General features: G+C 30.4%; 2 protein-coding genes across 3 annotated transcripts in view; one reads left to right on the plus strand and one right to left on the minus strand.

Moving 5' to 3' along the window:
* Positions 1-438: 438 nt before the first annotated feature.
* Positions 439-2,090, plus strand: LOC100162360 (peptide deformylase, mitochondrial). The gene is made up of 5 exons (XM_001950562.4): positions 439-764; positions 904-1,072; positions 1,188-1,355; positions 1,434-1,554; positions 1,614-2,090. Exons 2-5 carry the CDS (start codon positions 911-913, stop codon positions 1,802-1,804), a joined length of 642 nt encoding a protein of 213 aa, XP_001950597.1. The 5' UTR covers positions 439-764; positions 904-910; the 3' UTR covers positions 1,805-2,090.
* A 309-nt stretch (positions 2,091-2,399) lies between these two features.
* LOC100164445 (arrestin domain-containing protein 1) overlaps positions 2,400-14,207 on the minus strand; it is a 16,650-nt gene continuing 4,842 nt past the window's right edge. Inside the window, 8 exon segments of one of the 2 annotated variants that reach the window (NM_001326646.1) lie at positions 2,585-2,862; positions 3,159-3,344; positions 5,403-5,588; positions 6,277-6,337; positions 6,339-6,374; positions 6,376-6,397; positions 6,399-6,494; positions 7,879-7,995. In NM_001326646.1, the coding sequence (NP_001313575.1) occupies positions 2,689-2,862; positions 3,159-3,344; positions 5,403-5,588; positions 6,277-6,337; positions 6,339-6,374; positions 6,376-6,397; positions 6,399-6,494; positions 7,879-7,995 (878 nt within the window). In that variant the 3' untranslated portion in view covers positions 2,585-2,688. 2 annotated transcript variants of the gene reach the window in all.

Here is a 14,207-nt window from a genome sequence, read left to right on the forward strand (position 1 = left end):
TTCAATCTCATTTTAGTACTCAACAAATCATACTGTTATTTGGTTTTATGATTTTATAAATTATAAAAAATAAATAAATATATAAGTAAATATATATATAACATATTAACACTATAATACAGAGTGAGAGTGTTTCATAGAATTCATTGAATCACTGAATCATTGAATTGATTCAGTGAATCGATTCATTTTAATGAGCTGAATCACATGAATTAGTTCACTGAAATGAATTGAAAGTACCCATCACTATTTTCAAACAAGTGACGACACCTTATCAATACACCTTTGTCTATAATCATAGAACTTATAGTATAAGTATAAGTAGGGCACTATAGATACTATGTAGAGCCTTAGTATAAGGTCTATAATACACTTTCATAATAGAAGTCTGTGATTAAACCGTGGTTAAATGGTAAACATTGATAGCCACCACACGGACCACAGATATAGATTATAAACAGATTACTGATAAGTGCCAATATTAGCATATATAGAACATTATACCGTGTTGAAAACGATCCATATAATTTTTTATAAAAAGTAAATTATCAACTTACTCTTGTAGGTGTATCTGGATGAAACAAGTTTTAACTTATAGAAGTTGGAGCGTTGTAGTAACCGTTCGCAGATTTGCTCTTCCCCATACTTCGATGTGTTTGGTCTACGAAAGTTTTTAACATCGTAGTGTCAAACTCCAAAACTTTTGAACTAACCAAACAGATTGTCTTAAACAGTGCACTGACTCAATTTCTTTTAGTCGAAAGGTAAATCAAATATTATATTTTTTTATTAACTAAAAAATGTGTAGGTAGTAGGAACCAACATTGAATATTATTCTGTGGTACCTACCTATATAATATTATCTTGACGTTTATCAGTTGATCAATATGATCTGTGTTACAGTATTATCATGGCTTTGCGATTCATAAAACGTACTTACAATCGAATGTTTCTCGCTAAAGATCCGATGCCACCTTATGCGAGCCATGTGGTACAAATCGGTGATCCCGTATTGCGAAATAAAGCATCCCCGGTCCCTTTGGAGAAAATTGGGACCAAAGAAGTACAAAATGTAAGAACATTTGGTGAGCGGTAAGCGTTTTAAAAAAAAGATTTGTTGTAAACACATTAGATGAATGTGTACTGAACTATGTTGTGCTATAAGTAATTATTATTTTATTGTTTAGCTTATTTACATTATGAAATCACTGATGAAAAAATCAAATCTAATTGGCTTGGCTGCACCTCAAGTTGGTATACCGTTTCAAATATTTGTAATTCATTTTCCGCGTCCATCCCATTATTTCAGCAAAGAAGAGATATTACTTAAAGGAATGGAACATGTTGAAAATCAGGTTTGTTGAAAACCATTCTAGTATAGAATAATGACTGAGCTCACAAATTTGATTAATGTTAACTTTGTAATATTGTAGGTTTGGATAAATCCTGAGCTTAAGGTTTTGAATCACGAAAAAGTTACGTTCAATGAATCCTGTGCGAGCTTTAAGGGTTATTCAGCAGATGTACCTAGATACAAGCGCGTTCTTCTAACAGGTAAAATAATATCATGTTTATTGATATCAATGTAATTTAATTTAAATAATTAAACTTAGGAATTGATGAAAATGGGGAGAAAAAAACTTTAGATGCAAAAGAATGGACTGCTCGAATAGTTCAGCATGAAATGGATCATTTAAATGGAGTGATGTACAGTGATCGCATGGTACTTAATAGCCTATGTTGTACAGGATGGCACACTATTAATCAATTTCAAGGATTTGTAGAACTTCGGTATGAAAATTAGTAAAATGGTGAATTTTTAAACATTTAATAATCCATTGTCTTTTTTTTATGGCAATGAAAGAAAACTGTTTATTACCTAGTTAATATTTTTGTATTATAAAAATTCTTTTCAATAATTGATTATTCAATTTTTACTATCTTGTCATTTTGGCATGTTTTTTATATATACAATGATGAGTCAAGGATGTCTAAAATGGTAAATTTTAATTAATTTGATTAATATAGGACCTTACGATCATACAGTTGTTTATAAATGGCAAATAAAGAACATATTTAACATTATTTAACTTGACTTTAATTTTCTTGGTTACTAGTTACTACCTGAATGCAAGACATGATGACTGATCCAATTTCTGTGGTAAATGCTGTCATTGTCATTTGTCACAGCAATAAACCTAATTAAAATACAATTGATAATGATGAGGATTTACGATAAATCTATTTGTATATAAAGTTTATACATTACTGAATTAAATTTGATAATTATTGTTCTGTGGTTATATTATATTGTTTATAATACTTAATCACCAAATTATATTATGGTATTGTTGGATTTTAAATATTTTTTATTCGATAGAACCTAAAAACGACTTTTAAATACATTTTATATTTATTGAATTTTTTACAAAGTTATTACATAATAATTGTATTTGTATAATACAGTAATAATTACATATATAAAATATATATTCATAATAGTTATGTTTCAATATCAACTTTTAGAGATAAAGGTCATTAAAGTTAATCTGATAAAAACTAGGAATAAGTAGAACGGATGAAATTGTTTAATTCAAATTCACATATATTAAATATTAATTAATTTAAGAATATAATAAGAAAATTGGTTAGTTGACTAATACATATCATTTTCAATAATTAATTTTATCATTTAAAAGTCTTTTCTTCCAACCATGGCCGTAGTATTGGCAATGTCGATGGATAATGGGTCCCAAGTTTTCCATCGAATGATCCATTTTCTGTTCTAAACGGATAAGTACCCATCATAATAGGAAGTTGTAGTTTTACATCCTTTTCCATGTTATTCGGAGATATAATGAACTGTAAAATTGAACAACATTTAGAGCTAATTTGTTGGAAAATATACACAAGTGACATTTTTGAAATATTTTTATTTATCTAATGTCTATTAAAATATAGCACGTTTCAATTACCGTTAATATTGGTATATGGCAACCTAATAAAATACTTAATAACAAATACTTAGCAATTAATCATAGTTTTTGATTTTTTTTCAATAATAATTATATAGGCAGATACTTTCACTATAACGGATAATATTAATTTAAAAAAAATGTAACCTTGATTATTTATTTCCACAGTACGATTCTACTTACATAAATATCATATTGAATGTTTATAAGATGACACCCACGGAGGTTAGTAGGCGGCAGTGGTGGCACGTACAGTTGTTCATTGTGCCATTGGTCCATTTCGTTAGGTCTGATTTTGTCTCTTTTCAGCGAAGCCAATTCTCTGGTCTCCGATTGTATTATTTTACTCTTGGCAAAATATTGAATGGTCTAAAGTGTATTAAACACCAACGATTTAACTTAGGAATTAACAAACAAGTTTAGTAGCTCAGAATGTAATAAATACGTTCAACCATAGAACATACCTAGACGTAAATTTGTGGAGTAATGAAGAAGCTTGGTAAAATATTTCCTAACTTAACCTCTTTCGTTCGTATAATATATTATGTTAATAAATGTTAATTTATGTTTCTAGCCCTCTCCCAAATTTTTAAACATATTTACGCCTACGCGTTCAACAAAATGTTTATAATATAGCCGATAGTTAAAAAAACATCGTAAATATTACGATAACATTGGTTTTACAGAGTTTTTAGATTCTGAATCCATCGATTGGTCGACGGTCGTTGGTTTTACAATGATGTAATATTTGTTTTGAATATAGATAATTTTTATGATGCAAAAATGATTCAATCCGCAGACTAAGCGTCTAATGGTTATCTGGTGTGATTTTTTTTAAGGGGAGGCATAAACATCACATTTTTTTTTTTGCTATTTGATGTTAAGTACCTGTAATATCGAAATTTATTCAAATGCTTCAAAATCAGTACCATATCTAAGCCAAGTAGCCACATTAGCCATTTATCTTATTAATTAATTACTTATAACAATTGTAAAAATACATTTATATGTACGTACAAAAAAATTATTAACTTTAGATCATCTATCAGACTGAATTTTATTTCTTATTAAACTTACAACTTACAAGTGTTCTAATTTAAAAAGTAATCACAGATTATACAAAATAATGCAAAAGTCAAAAAATAAAAAATATTAAAATATGAACTACAATTAATTACAATACAAAATCTAATTTTCGATTCTTATTTTTTGCGAATCGATTTATTATACTTTATCTCTATCTATAGAAATATCCGAATGTCCCGATGGATATGCATAAAGGGCAAGACCAAAACGAGACGTAAAAATGGTAAGTGTCTAGTATCCATATTAAAAAAATGTACGACCCCCGAAATTGTTTTCCCTTTACGGCCTTGTGTGTACTCAACCAGATTGTAAGCTGGTCGTAATGTTGAAAAGCTTCTTTCCGTGGTTCGGACAATCGGACTGGTTCCTGTATCATTGCTACAAGCATTGAAACAATAAATTACTCTGAACCCCAGGACGCAAGACAGTCGTCAAACATATTAACAATAAGAAATCAACCAAATTATAATTATAAAGAAAGAGAGTCCCTATCAGAAAACCATGACGTATGTATACTTACTATACGTACCTACTGGCGTATTAAACGAAAATATAAAATAACGATAGAATTTACAGTTAAATGAGGTCGAGTATAATATAATATAAAATTAAACACCGTATATAATAATAAAAGCGTATATTATATTAAATTAAATTGTTTAGTAGGTACTTATTCATCTGTCACCTCTTTCCCCCCTAAAGCCACCACTGTCTGCAACGATGTTGAGGGTGGGTTCTGGTAGCGAATCGAATCTAGTTTTTACATTTGGGAGGTCGACAAAAAGTAAAAAATTCACAGTACTTTTCAGAAAAATGGAAAACGGAAATATATTTTATGCTATTTAAATTTTCATTAGTTTTTTGTTGTACCCAATTCAAAAACAAAAACTGTAGGCTTTGAATTTTTTCCTACATTTAGTATATTTTATAATATATTTATTAATATAAGTTATTTTTTATATTTGTTGAGTTAAGTAAGTAGTTATTAGTTATTAAAGCATATAGCTTATAATTACGTACCTAAAATAATTAATAAAGCTAGGTACCTATCTACCCAGTATTTTAATACTAACTGTTAGACGTCCCCTGCAAAATAAAACACCAGTCTCCAATACTCTATGTAGTGTTATTATACTTATTACTTATTTTAGCCATATTTATTCAATTAATCATAATATATACCTAACAGTGATTGTTTAATTATACTGTCTATATTTGTATCAGTATTTATTTAAATAATTGTCTTTAGTATCGTTTGCTAGTGCATACATCCACTACACGACAGTGTGTTCTATGATATGAAGATGTAGTATTATGTTTGTAGTGTGTGCTTCTACTCACCTCCGTCAGCGTAGCTCTGGTCGATTTAATGGTAACTTTGCTGTTGTTGGTGACTGTAGCAGTGATCTCAATGGTCTCGCCTGGCACATAGGCACCCTTGTCCAGGCACACCTGACACTCGACCAGACCGGATCCCAAGCACATTGCCTTTGACAATTTGTGATCGATGTCGCACCGGAACGGTTCCTGCGAAACAACACGTGCATCGTTGCTAAGGCCGATACTATCAAATCACATCAACGTTGCAATAACAAAATATGCCCGACGTTTGATAGAGAGATAGTCCGGTGGTGGATCCATTAAGGGGTGAAAACATGGAGACTATCACCCACTCATCCCACCAAAACCTTCCCACTAACAGGTACGTCGGACTCATCTGGGATCATCGTTTGAGGGATGGAACGTATTTTTCCATTTTGAAAATATATAGGAACGATGAAATAATTTTCGTAATTATAATTTTTGTACAATTGTACAAATAGTACAGTTTGCGACAATATAATATTATGACATATTGATACAATTATACTATAATAGTATAATATTATTAGATATTATATGAATAGGTAATACAACATTTTACTTGAGTTGTACTCAATTGTATTCATCTCAGATTTAGATAGGTACGTGAAATGGATTTTAATTTACAAAACAAAACTAGCTTTATTTTTACATTAAAAAAAAAAACCAAATGGTAGCCGATTGCCCCGTCGCCCGCCCCACCACACCAATGAAACCCTTGATGCGTAATTCCCGAATCCACCACCGTCAATGTTGGCATATAACTATGTAATTAGGAACGTCGTGTATAGTACATCATTAAGGCATAATATTATTATTGACTATTATTATTGCGTGTAACATGTTTTACTACAGATAAAATTGACGGCTCCATGTTGAGATCGATCGGGTTCATGACGATGAAAACTTGTTGGTTCTTGTGCGTGAGCGAGTTGGGCTCCCGGAGCGCCGCCTTGCAGTAGTACTGGACCCAACCTGACTTTCCCAGGAACGTGGACGGCAGCCCTGGTGGCAGGCCGAGTTTAAACGGAAAACTGTGAATGCCTGGCGACAGCATCACTGGCGGTTGTCCTGCACACACCGCGGAGGACATTTTAAATATATTATGGTAAATAATGTAACCTTGAACGTTGGCGTGGTCGAGTGGCCACTCGACTCGTATAATAGGACCGTAGGCGGAATGGATTCTTTTATCGCTCATTTACCCAAAAACTATTGGAGTTTTTGAAAATATTTATTTTTCATAGCTTTTAGTCGTTACATTTATAATTTCTTATTCCCCCATATCGCATTTTATACATTCATTGGTGCGCACGCCAATGATACAATAATAATGGCTACTTAGAAGTCCCAGAATTTGTCTCCAAATGCATTAAAGATACCCTAATTAATATGATTCATTATTGGTCCAATCGTTAGAACTTTAGAAGATACAAATTAACATAACTAAGTCTTCGTTTATAATTTTCTATTTACGTCTGGGGATGTGACAACTAGTCAAACTAAACAATGACAGAATTCATACCGTATCTGAAGTAAAATATGTAGCTTAACATTAGACAGAAACACTGCCTAGGTTCCTCTTCTTAAATATTAACGAAAATTAGCTAATTCTAGACTCCATCTGCTTCGACATCTTATCCGATCTAAATTATCAACCATCTGAAATCTCATAATCTACAAAACCATAATAACACTCGTCTAAGAATATGGAATACAAGTTGGGGTTCAGAAAACTGTCAACTCTCAGAACGCTCTTCGTGTGTCAATCCATTTATCCTCGCACTATTGGGTACCCATCTGTGATTTCTGCTATTATTGTAATCATGGCTTGAAAATTAATTATTGTGCATTTGATATTAATAAAAAAAAAATTTTAAAAAACCCATTTCCACGTATACTTCGATACATAAAAATCGGAATTTTGACGAGTAGTTTATATTATAAATATTATTCATAATTAGTATTATAAATATTTATTTTAGATGAGTGGAGTGAATTGTAGTGCAGGTATACCCCGCATAATTTTGGTCCACTACTCCGCTCATCTAAACTTTAAAGTTTAAATACTTATAGCTATAATATTAACTATATAGACGGCTTATTATATAAGTGTATTGTATGTGGTGTATATTCTATTAATCTCAACTTTAACTTTGTTTCTTCTTTTCTTATCTCAGAATCTGATAGTTTGTTGTTAGATGACTAAAAATAAATTGCCTGGCGTGTTAATTCACACATTTAGGTGGATGCTGGCTTAAACATAACAATAGTCCACCCTTATTAAGATTTAAGACCGCCTACGGTGTTATACCGCTATCATAGTATCAATCTACATGCAGCGTTCGTATTCGACGAAACATTGCTAAACCAATAAAACCAATATACATTGTCTTACAGTCTTTCCACAACATCTCGAGATATTTGTTTTGGTATAATTAATAATTATACATACCCGGTTCTCCGAGTAGTCTCATCCGAAAATCTATGTAGTTCTCCTTGTCGTAGATCCGTTCGCGTCGTTTGCTTTTCAATCGCACTACCCCTTCGCCGATCACGTGGAAATGTAAGCCTGTTTCATAAATAAATCAAATATTATAGGATATGTCAACCGATTAATCCGACGACGGGTTTGTAATATGTATGACGTCTATGATTATTGCAGTATACATTATTAATGTTTACGATTTATGATAGCTGCAGTGATTGACCGACCGCACGCACTGTACTGTAGCAAATTTATAGTTTTCAATTATGAATACCTATTGCAAAGTTGTGCAATTTGTGATTTTGACATAATACATCTATATATATATTATATAAGGTTAATTGTGCATTTCATTTCATCGAATCTAGTCATGCTAAACCACTGAGGCGATGTTCCGTGAATCATTAAACCGCAGCGGCCTGCATAGCAGTTAATCTTTAGTAATTTTTTTTTTATTATTATAATAAAATATTTTTTTTCGTCCCGTTGATACTATATGATATTTGATATTAGTACGGTTAAGTTGGGTTAGGATTTTGTATTAATTGATTATATTAATCCACCATAGGTGGAATACGACAAACTTGGTATAATTTTGATTTTTGATACTTTATAGAGTTAAATCATACGCTAACGTACAAACAGCACGGGGTCCGCGATCTACCGCGTGCCTACCTGATAATATACTGCTTTGAATCAGAATTTTCATTCCGGGCAACGGAAAAGTTAAGATACATTTTGAGCACCATACACTGTATAATAAATAACAAATTGAACAAAGTTTGAGTCATATAGATTTGGTACATTTAACGGGCAACGAAGTGCACGGGATCAACTAGTTATTTATTATTATAATATATTATATAATAGGTACCCACATAATTACGGTATTACCTATGTTTTATATTATTATCTAACTTTTATTTTTTTTTTTTTTTAAATTAATATTTATAATTATTTTTTATATTGTTTAAAGGGTATTAGGGGGTGTTATAATGTTTAACAAGTGATTAGGACGCTCTTTTTTAAAAGTAAACAGAGTCCCCTTATTTTAATTTTGTCAAGTCGAGCACTGAGGTGCTATATATTGGTTAACAATATTACTTATTACTAATTAGGGTTAGACTGTTTGTAATTTTGTATGGTTTTTTAGGTAATTGTCATGCCGTCATCCGTGTGGTATATACTACCTATACTATTAATTATATATATTACGCTCTTACTGTGTCAATTTTGTAATAAGAAAAAAAATTGTTCACATATTGTTTAAGAAAAACATATTAAAATTCCTAATTTGTAGAAAAAATTGGTATCGTAATTTGTAAGTTGCGTTGCTCACGCGTGCCGGAGAGTTTAAAAATTTGAATTTTCTCATAATGTGAAATTTGGTAATCCATTTCCTTTCACGCAAACACAATTTCAATCTAAAAATCAAAGTCAATCTGCTTTAATTAGTAGTACCTACCTCTAAGCGAAAATACACTACAATATTTATATGATAATATGTCTAAACTCAAAATATCAAAACTTTATTTTTCAAACTTTGTAAGATGTAGATACCCTCATGGCTCATACGATTAAGAGGACGCCAAACAAGCATTAATTGTTGTATCCACCTCGTACAACATAGCAAATTTTACGTTCACAATAATATATTTAACTCTATAATTTCTAAAATTAGATTGAATTTAACTCTTATAAAATGTAAAGGTTAGATTAACTAGAGCATATCGGAGGATTTAACTAGTATTTTTATAAAGGAGCAAGTTATGACCACTTTTAAACTGTAAATTGTTTGTACAATTTTCAATGATCATAAATTGCTTAAAAATAATAACATCAATAAAACCCTCCGAGATGCCCAAGATAATATTGTTACTTTTAAATTTTATAAGAGGTAAATTCACTAATTTTAGAAAATACAGAGTAAAATGTATTATTATGAACGTAAAAATTGACATGTACGTTTGTAAGACGGAGGCAACAAATGCCCGCGTGGCGTCCTCTTAAGTATAATTTTTAGTTTTTTAATTCAAATTATTATCTTCTTTTACAATCTTTGATCTAAAGTTTGTGTTCGGTTATATATTTAATTATATTATATATCTATTATGTATATAAATAATAAATATAGGTACCTGGTACCTACTCAGTACTCATACACACAACACACGGCAATACCTTACACGTCATAAAATGTCGATTTCATTTCCGATGTAATAATATTAATTACATTTAATTTTGATTAAGTGCGAAAACTTATTTGCCCCTAATATATGCAAATAAATAACATATGATAAAATTCTGAAGATTTAAACTGTAGTTCTGTTTTAAACTAAAATACCTATCATCATTCCATATTTAATTTTATAATTTTTATAGCGCATACAAATTCAAGTATTTAAGTGCAATGAACATTATGACCTTCAAAAATATATTATAATTTGGTCAGTATAGTTACTGGATACAAAAATGTGTCTAATCAAAAATATTTAGTAGGTACCTGTACAATATAGGAGAACTATACCTGGAAAAGTAATGCTAACGTGATTCCCCTCAATGTTGTGGTTCAAATAATGGTAGGGGGAGTATGTATATAATATTATACAAATTACGCAAATAGGTATCGCGGAAATATAACCCCTTGAATAAATAACGGAAAAACTAACTTCGTATAAAATATTTTAAAATTGGACATTAATTTTGATAATTAATTTAAAAAAAAATTGTTTCCTGTACTCGGGTATTTTACCAGTGGCGTACAATTAATAGACAATATTTTTAAAAATAATATACAATAATATACAATAATAATAAATTATATACAGATATATAAAAACTACATTTTTATGCAAGTATCATTATAATGATTATGATTCATGACTAAAAATATTATACTTGTCTTTAATATTTTGTCTGTTTTAAAATTATATATGTTGACATTGAAATCATGAGAAGCATAATTATATAAGTATATTATGTGTAACACATAACCTTTATTATGGGGTTATTTTTTACGTGGTTGTTTTTTCATGGTGTTATTTTTCCCGGGGTCATTTATTAGGGGAATCATTACTGCTGTCATGTTATTCGAACGTCATGCAGTTTATAATAATATGGTCACTACTCATTACTCACTATAATAATAATTATTATGCAGTCACGTATTGCACAACCACTTGAGAATTTAACGGATCTTCATTGATTGGTCCGTTAAATTTTTAACGATCCTCAAATAGCATTGAACGGTCGTGCAGTCATGCGACTTGGTGGTGATATATACTTATTACAAAAACTAAAATATAACGTCTTGCCATTATTATAACTGTACCTATAGTGTACGATGATTATATACTGCATTACTGCCGTTCTTCAGATGATAAGTTATAGTATATAATATATAGGTGCTTCATCTAATTAGTAATTAATGACTACGTTGCCTCGAAACGAATGAAAATAAATTGACATTTCAAAATGAGGTTGTTTTGCGGCTTGTGCCTATAACTACGATTGTAGAGGTATAAAAATGTTTTACTATAAATAATAAAATAAGTGAAATCCGGACACCGCTGTTGCATCACGTTTTCAGCGAGATGGATGGTATAATATATATGTTTTATTTTACCTTGTTTTGTTTAAAACCTACATGTTATTTCGTTTAATCGATGGTTGAGTATTTAAGGTATTTAGGACAATATTGATGGATAATCTCCGAGAAAAATAAAATATCTATCTAATAACTAATAAATGGGTATGGGTGGATATGTACATTATATAATCAATTCAAACATGTCTAGATATCTTGATCGAGGACACCAGCTGGATACCACACTGTGATCCGTAAGATTTATATTTAAATAATTTCAAAGGTTGGAAATTTACAACATAATAATACATTAGACTATTCCAGCCACCGGATTCGCAGCAGAGGTGGATTTGTGGTGCAGTCGGACTCTGCAATAAAGTTGCACATCATATTCTAATTTATCTAATTTTATTTTTCCTATATCTGGACCCAGTCGATGGCCGTATAATATTAAAATATTTTAATCTAAAAATATAATTATATACATCAACCTTTCAAAGTGTGTAGGACGTAAATAGCTGGTATAGGATTAAGTTTATATATAAACTTAGTCCATAGAAATGTACATTCATTATATTTATCTTTTAATCGGCAAACATATTATTTTTATTAAATTTATCATGCCTTATGGCTTATATACAATATTCATAAAAAGAGTAGGTATTATTAATTAATAATTATCTATAATTTAAATTAAAATTGCTTCCATCTCAATATTAACCATTAGGTACGAATCATAGAGTAATCATATAGTAAATTACTCTATGGTGCAGGCGTACAATCATTGTTTTATTAGTCATCCCGGTGGCGCTGAAAACGTACTTCAAGTAGTTCAATTGCCTTAATAATGGGTGGGTGGAGGGTATATTTCGAGTAAAATAATAGAGCATTCTTCTTGGTATTTCTGCTATAATTATATTAAACACAGATATGTCATTAAATTATTTATACATAATTAGTTGAGCCAGTTTCACAGTCGTCTGAAGGGGTGTGTGGTTCAATCGAATCATTTGAACTGCCAATTTCATTTGGCGCTACTTGTCCTCGACGATCTGTGCTTTTTAATGCCTATTAATAAATTAGTCTATTTATCAATTCAAAACTATGTATAATACCTAAATTATCGACTTGATACTTTCTTTTGTACTATTTACTTAATACTTATGTTTGCAGCTAAACATTTTACAAAAACAGACATTTTAAATAATACTATACATTCTTATAATCATACAGAAGACAGAATTATTGACATCATTAATTGGAAGGCTTGCTGTCGTTAGATTATGAAGGTCAAAAAAAGGCAACCGACAATTCAATTATTAACCACACCTCGAAACTTATTGTGACACTGTAGGTACATATTTTACGGAATATATAACATTATTATGAGGGATTAACTACGATAGATTATTTAAAATTTACAAGTAGGTATCACCTACCATCTATACATATTTAATAAATACATAATAATATAATATAATATAATATTTGCGTTCATTGTTCAATTGTTTATTTTTTGTTTCTACTTTCCCATGCAAAGATTATAAAACTATAAAGACTTGTACCTGTTAAGTGATTACTAATTACTATATAGATATATTAGAGTTGATTATTAATTGGATTATATACATTTTTATTTTTTATTTTTTATTTAGGCACATGCGAAGGGCGATTGTGAACTCGGCCCGAGGAAAAAAAATGTTCAAAAGGTGTACCTATTGTAAACTCGGCCCCTGTTTTTTACAGGTAAAAATAATTTAGATGTAAACTGGGCCCGGGGTTTTTACAGGTAAAAATGATTGACGTGTAAACTCGGCCTGAATAAAAATATAATATGTATAATATTTTTGAGAACAATTTAGAGGACACCATGTGGAGGTGATAATCATTATATCCTCCAAAAATTATATTCATATTTTTATTCATAGTATGAAGTTCGTTATATAAATGTAGAATTCACTAAAATTGTGAATGAATTTAAGAAAATGTATCCATGTAAAATTAAAAGTGTACAAAAGTGTACAAATATAATTAAAACTGTAGTGCAATAGTTAATAATGTAAGGTTATAATATAAATCTATTTTTTTAAGTAAAAAGCCATGTGTTCGACGTACCTATTCACTCACCGATATATACACACCGATACATAGGTACTATTCGTTAACAACAAATTGTTCCTTATTGGTCAAAATAATTATCGGGCCGAGTTTACAACCGTCCTTTTTTATCATTTTAAATCTCCGGGCCGAGTTTAAAATCGACCTATTTTATTACCTAAAATTTCCGGGCCGAGTTTACAACAAAAAAGGTGACTGCGGGTCCAGTTTACATTTGCCCCATGCGAAGGGTAATACATATAGGTAGATAGATACCTAATCGGATAATATGTACAACCCATGCAGGACTTAATACTTAAATTTACACTATGGAAGGCGGTAGATAACCTGAGATAAATATAGCTAACCAACCTTTTGAATCTTATTGATTTTTAGTTTTTCTTTTAAATAAATTATTAGCTTAAGAGGACGTGATACCCGCATGTGTTGTCTCCGTCTTACACACGTACCACATACCAAATGTTCGTTCAGCAGATTCAATTGTGCGCTGTTAGTTTTTATATGAGAGTGAATTCACCTATTATCAAATTTAAAATTAAGATTATTATCTAGGGCCCCACGTAGGTAGGCTTTATTTGTATATTATTAGTTT

This window comes from Acyrthosiphon pisum, chromosome A1 (assembly GCF_005508785.2).
Source record: "Acyrthosiphon pisum isolate AL4f chromosome A1, pea_aphid_22Mar2018_4r6ur, whole genome shotgun sequence".
NCBI classification, from domain to species: Eukaryota; Metazoa; Arthropoda; class Insecta; order Hemiptera; family Aphididae; genus Acyrthosiphon; species Acyrthosiphon pisum.

Excerpts from the sequence above, each read along its gene's own strand:
- LOC100162360 (XM_001950562.4), top strand. The coding sequence starts at position 911 with ATGGCTTTGCGATTCATAAAACGTACTTACAATCGAATGTTTCTCGCT. Across the intron at positions 1,073-1,187 it reads GGACCAAAGAAGTACAAAAT|CTTATTTACATTATGAAATC; the intron begins GTAAGAACATTT and ends TTTATTGTTTAG. Across the intron at positions 1,555-1,613 it reads CAAGCGCGTTCTTCTAACAG|GAATTGATGAAAATGGGGAG; the intron begins GTAAAATAATAT and ends AATTAAACTTAG.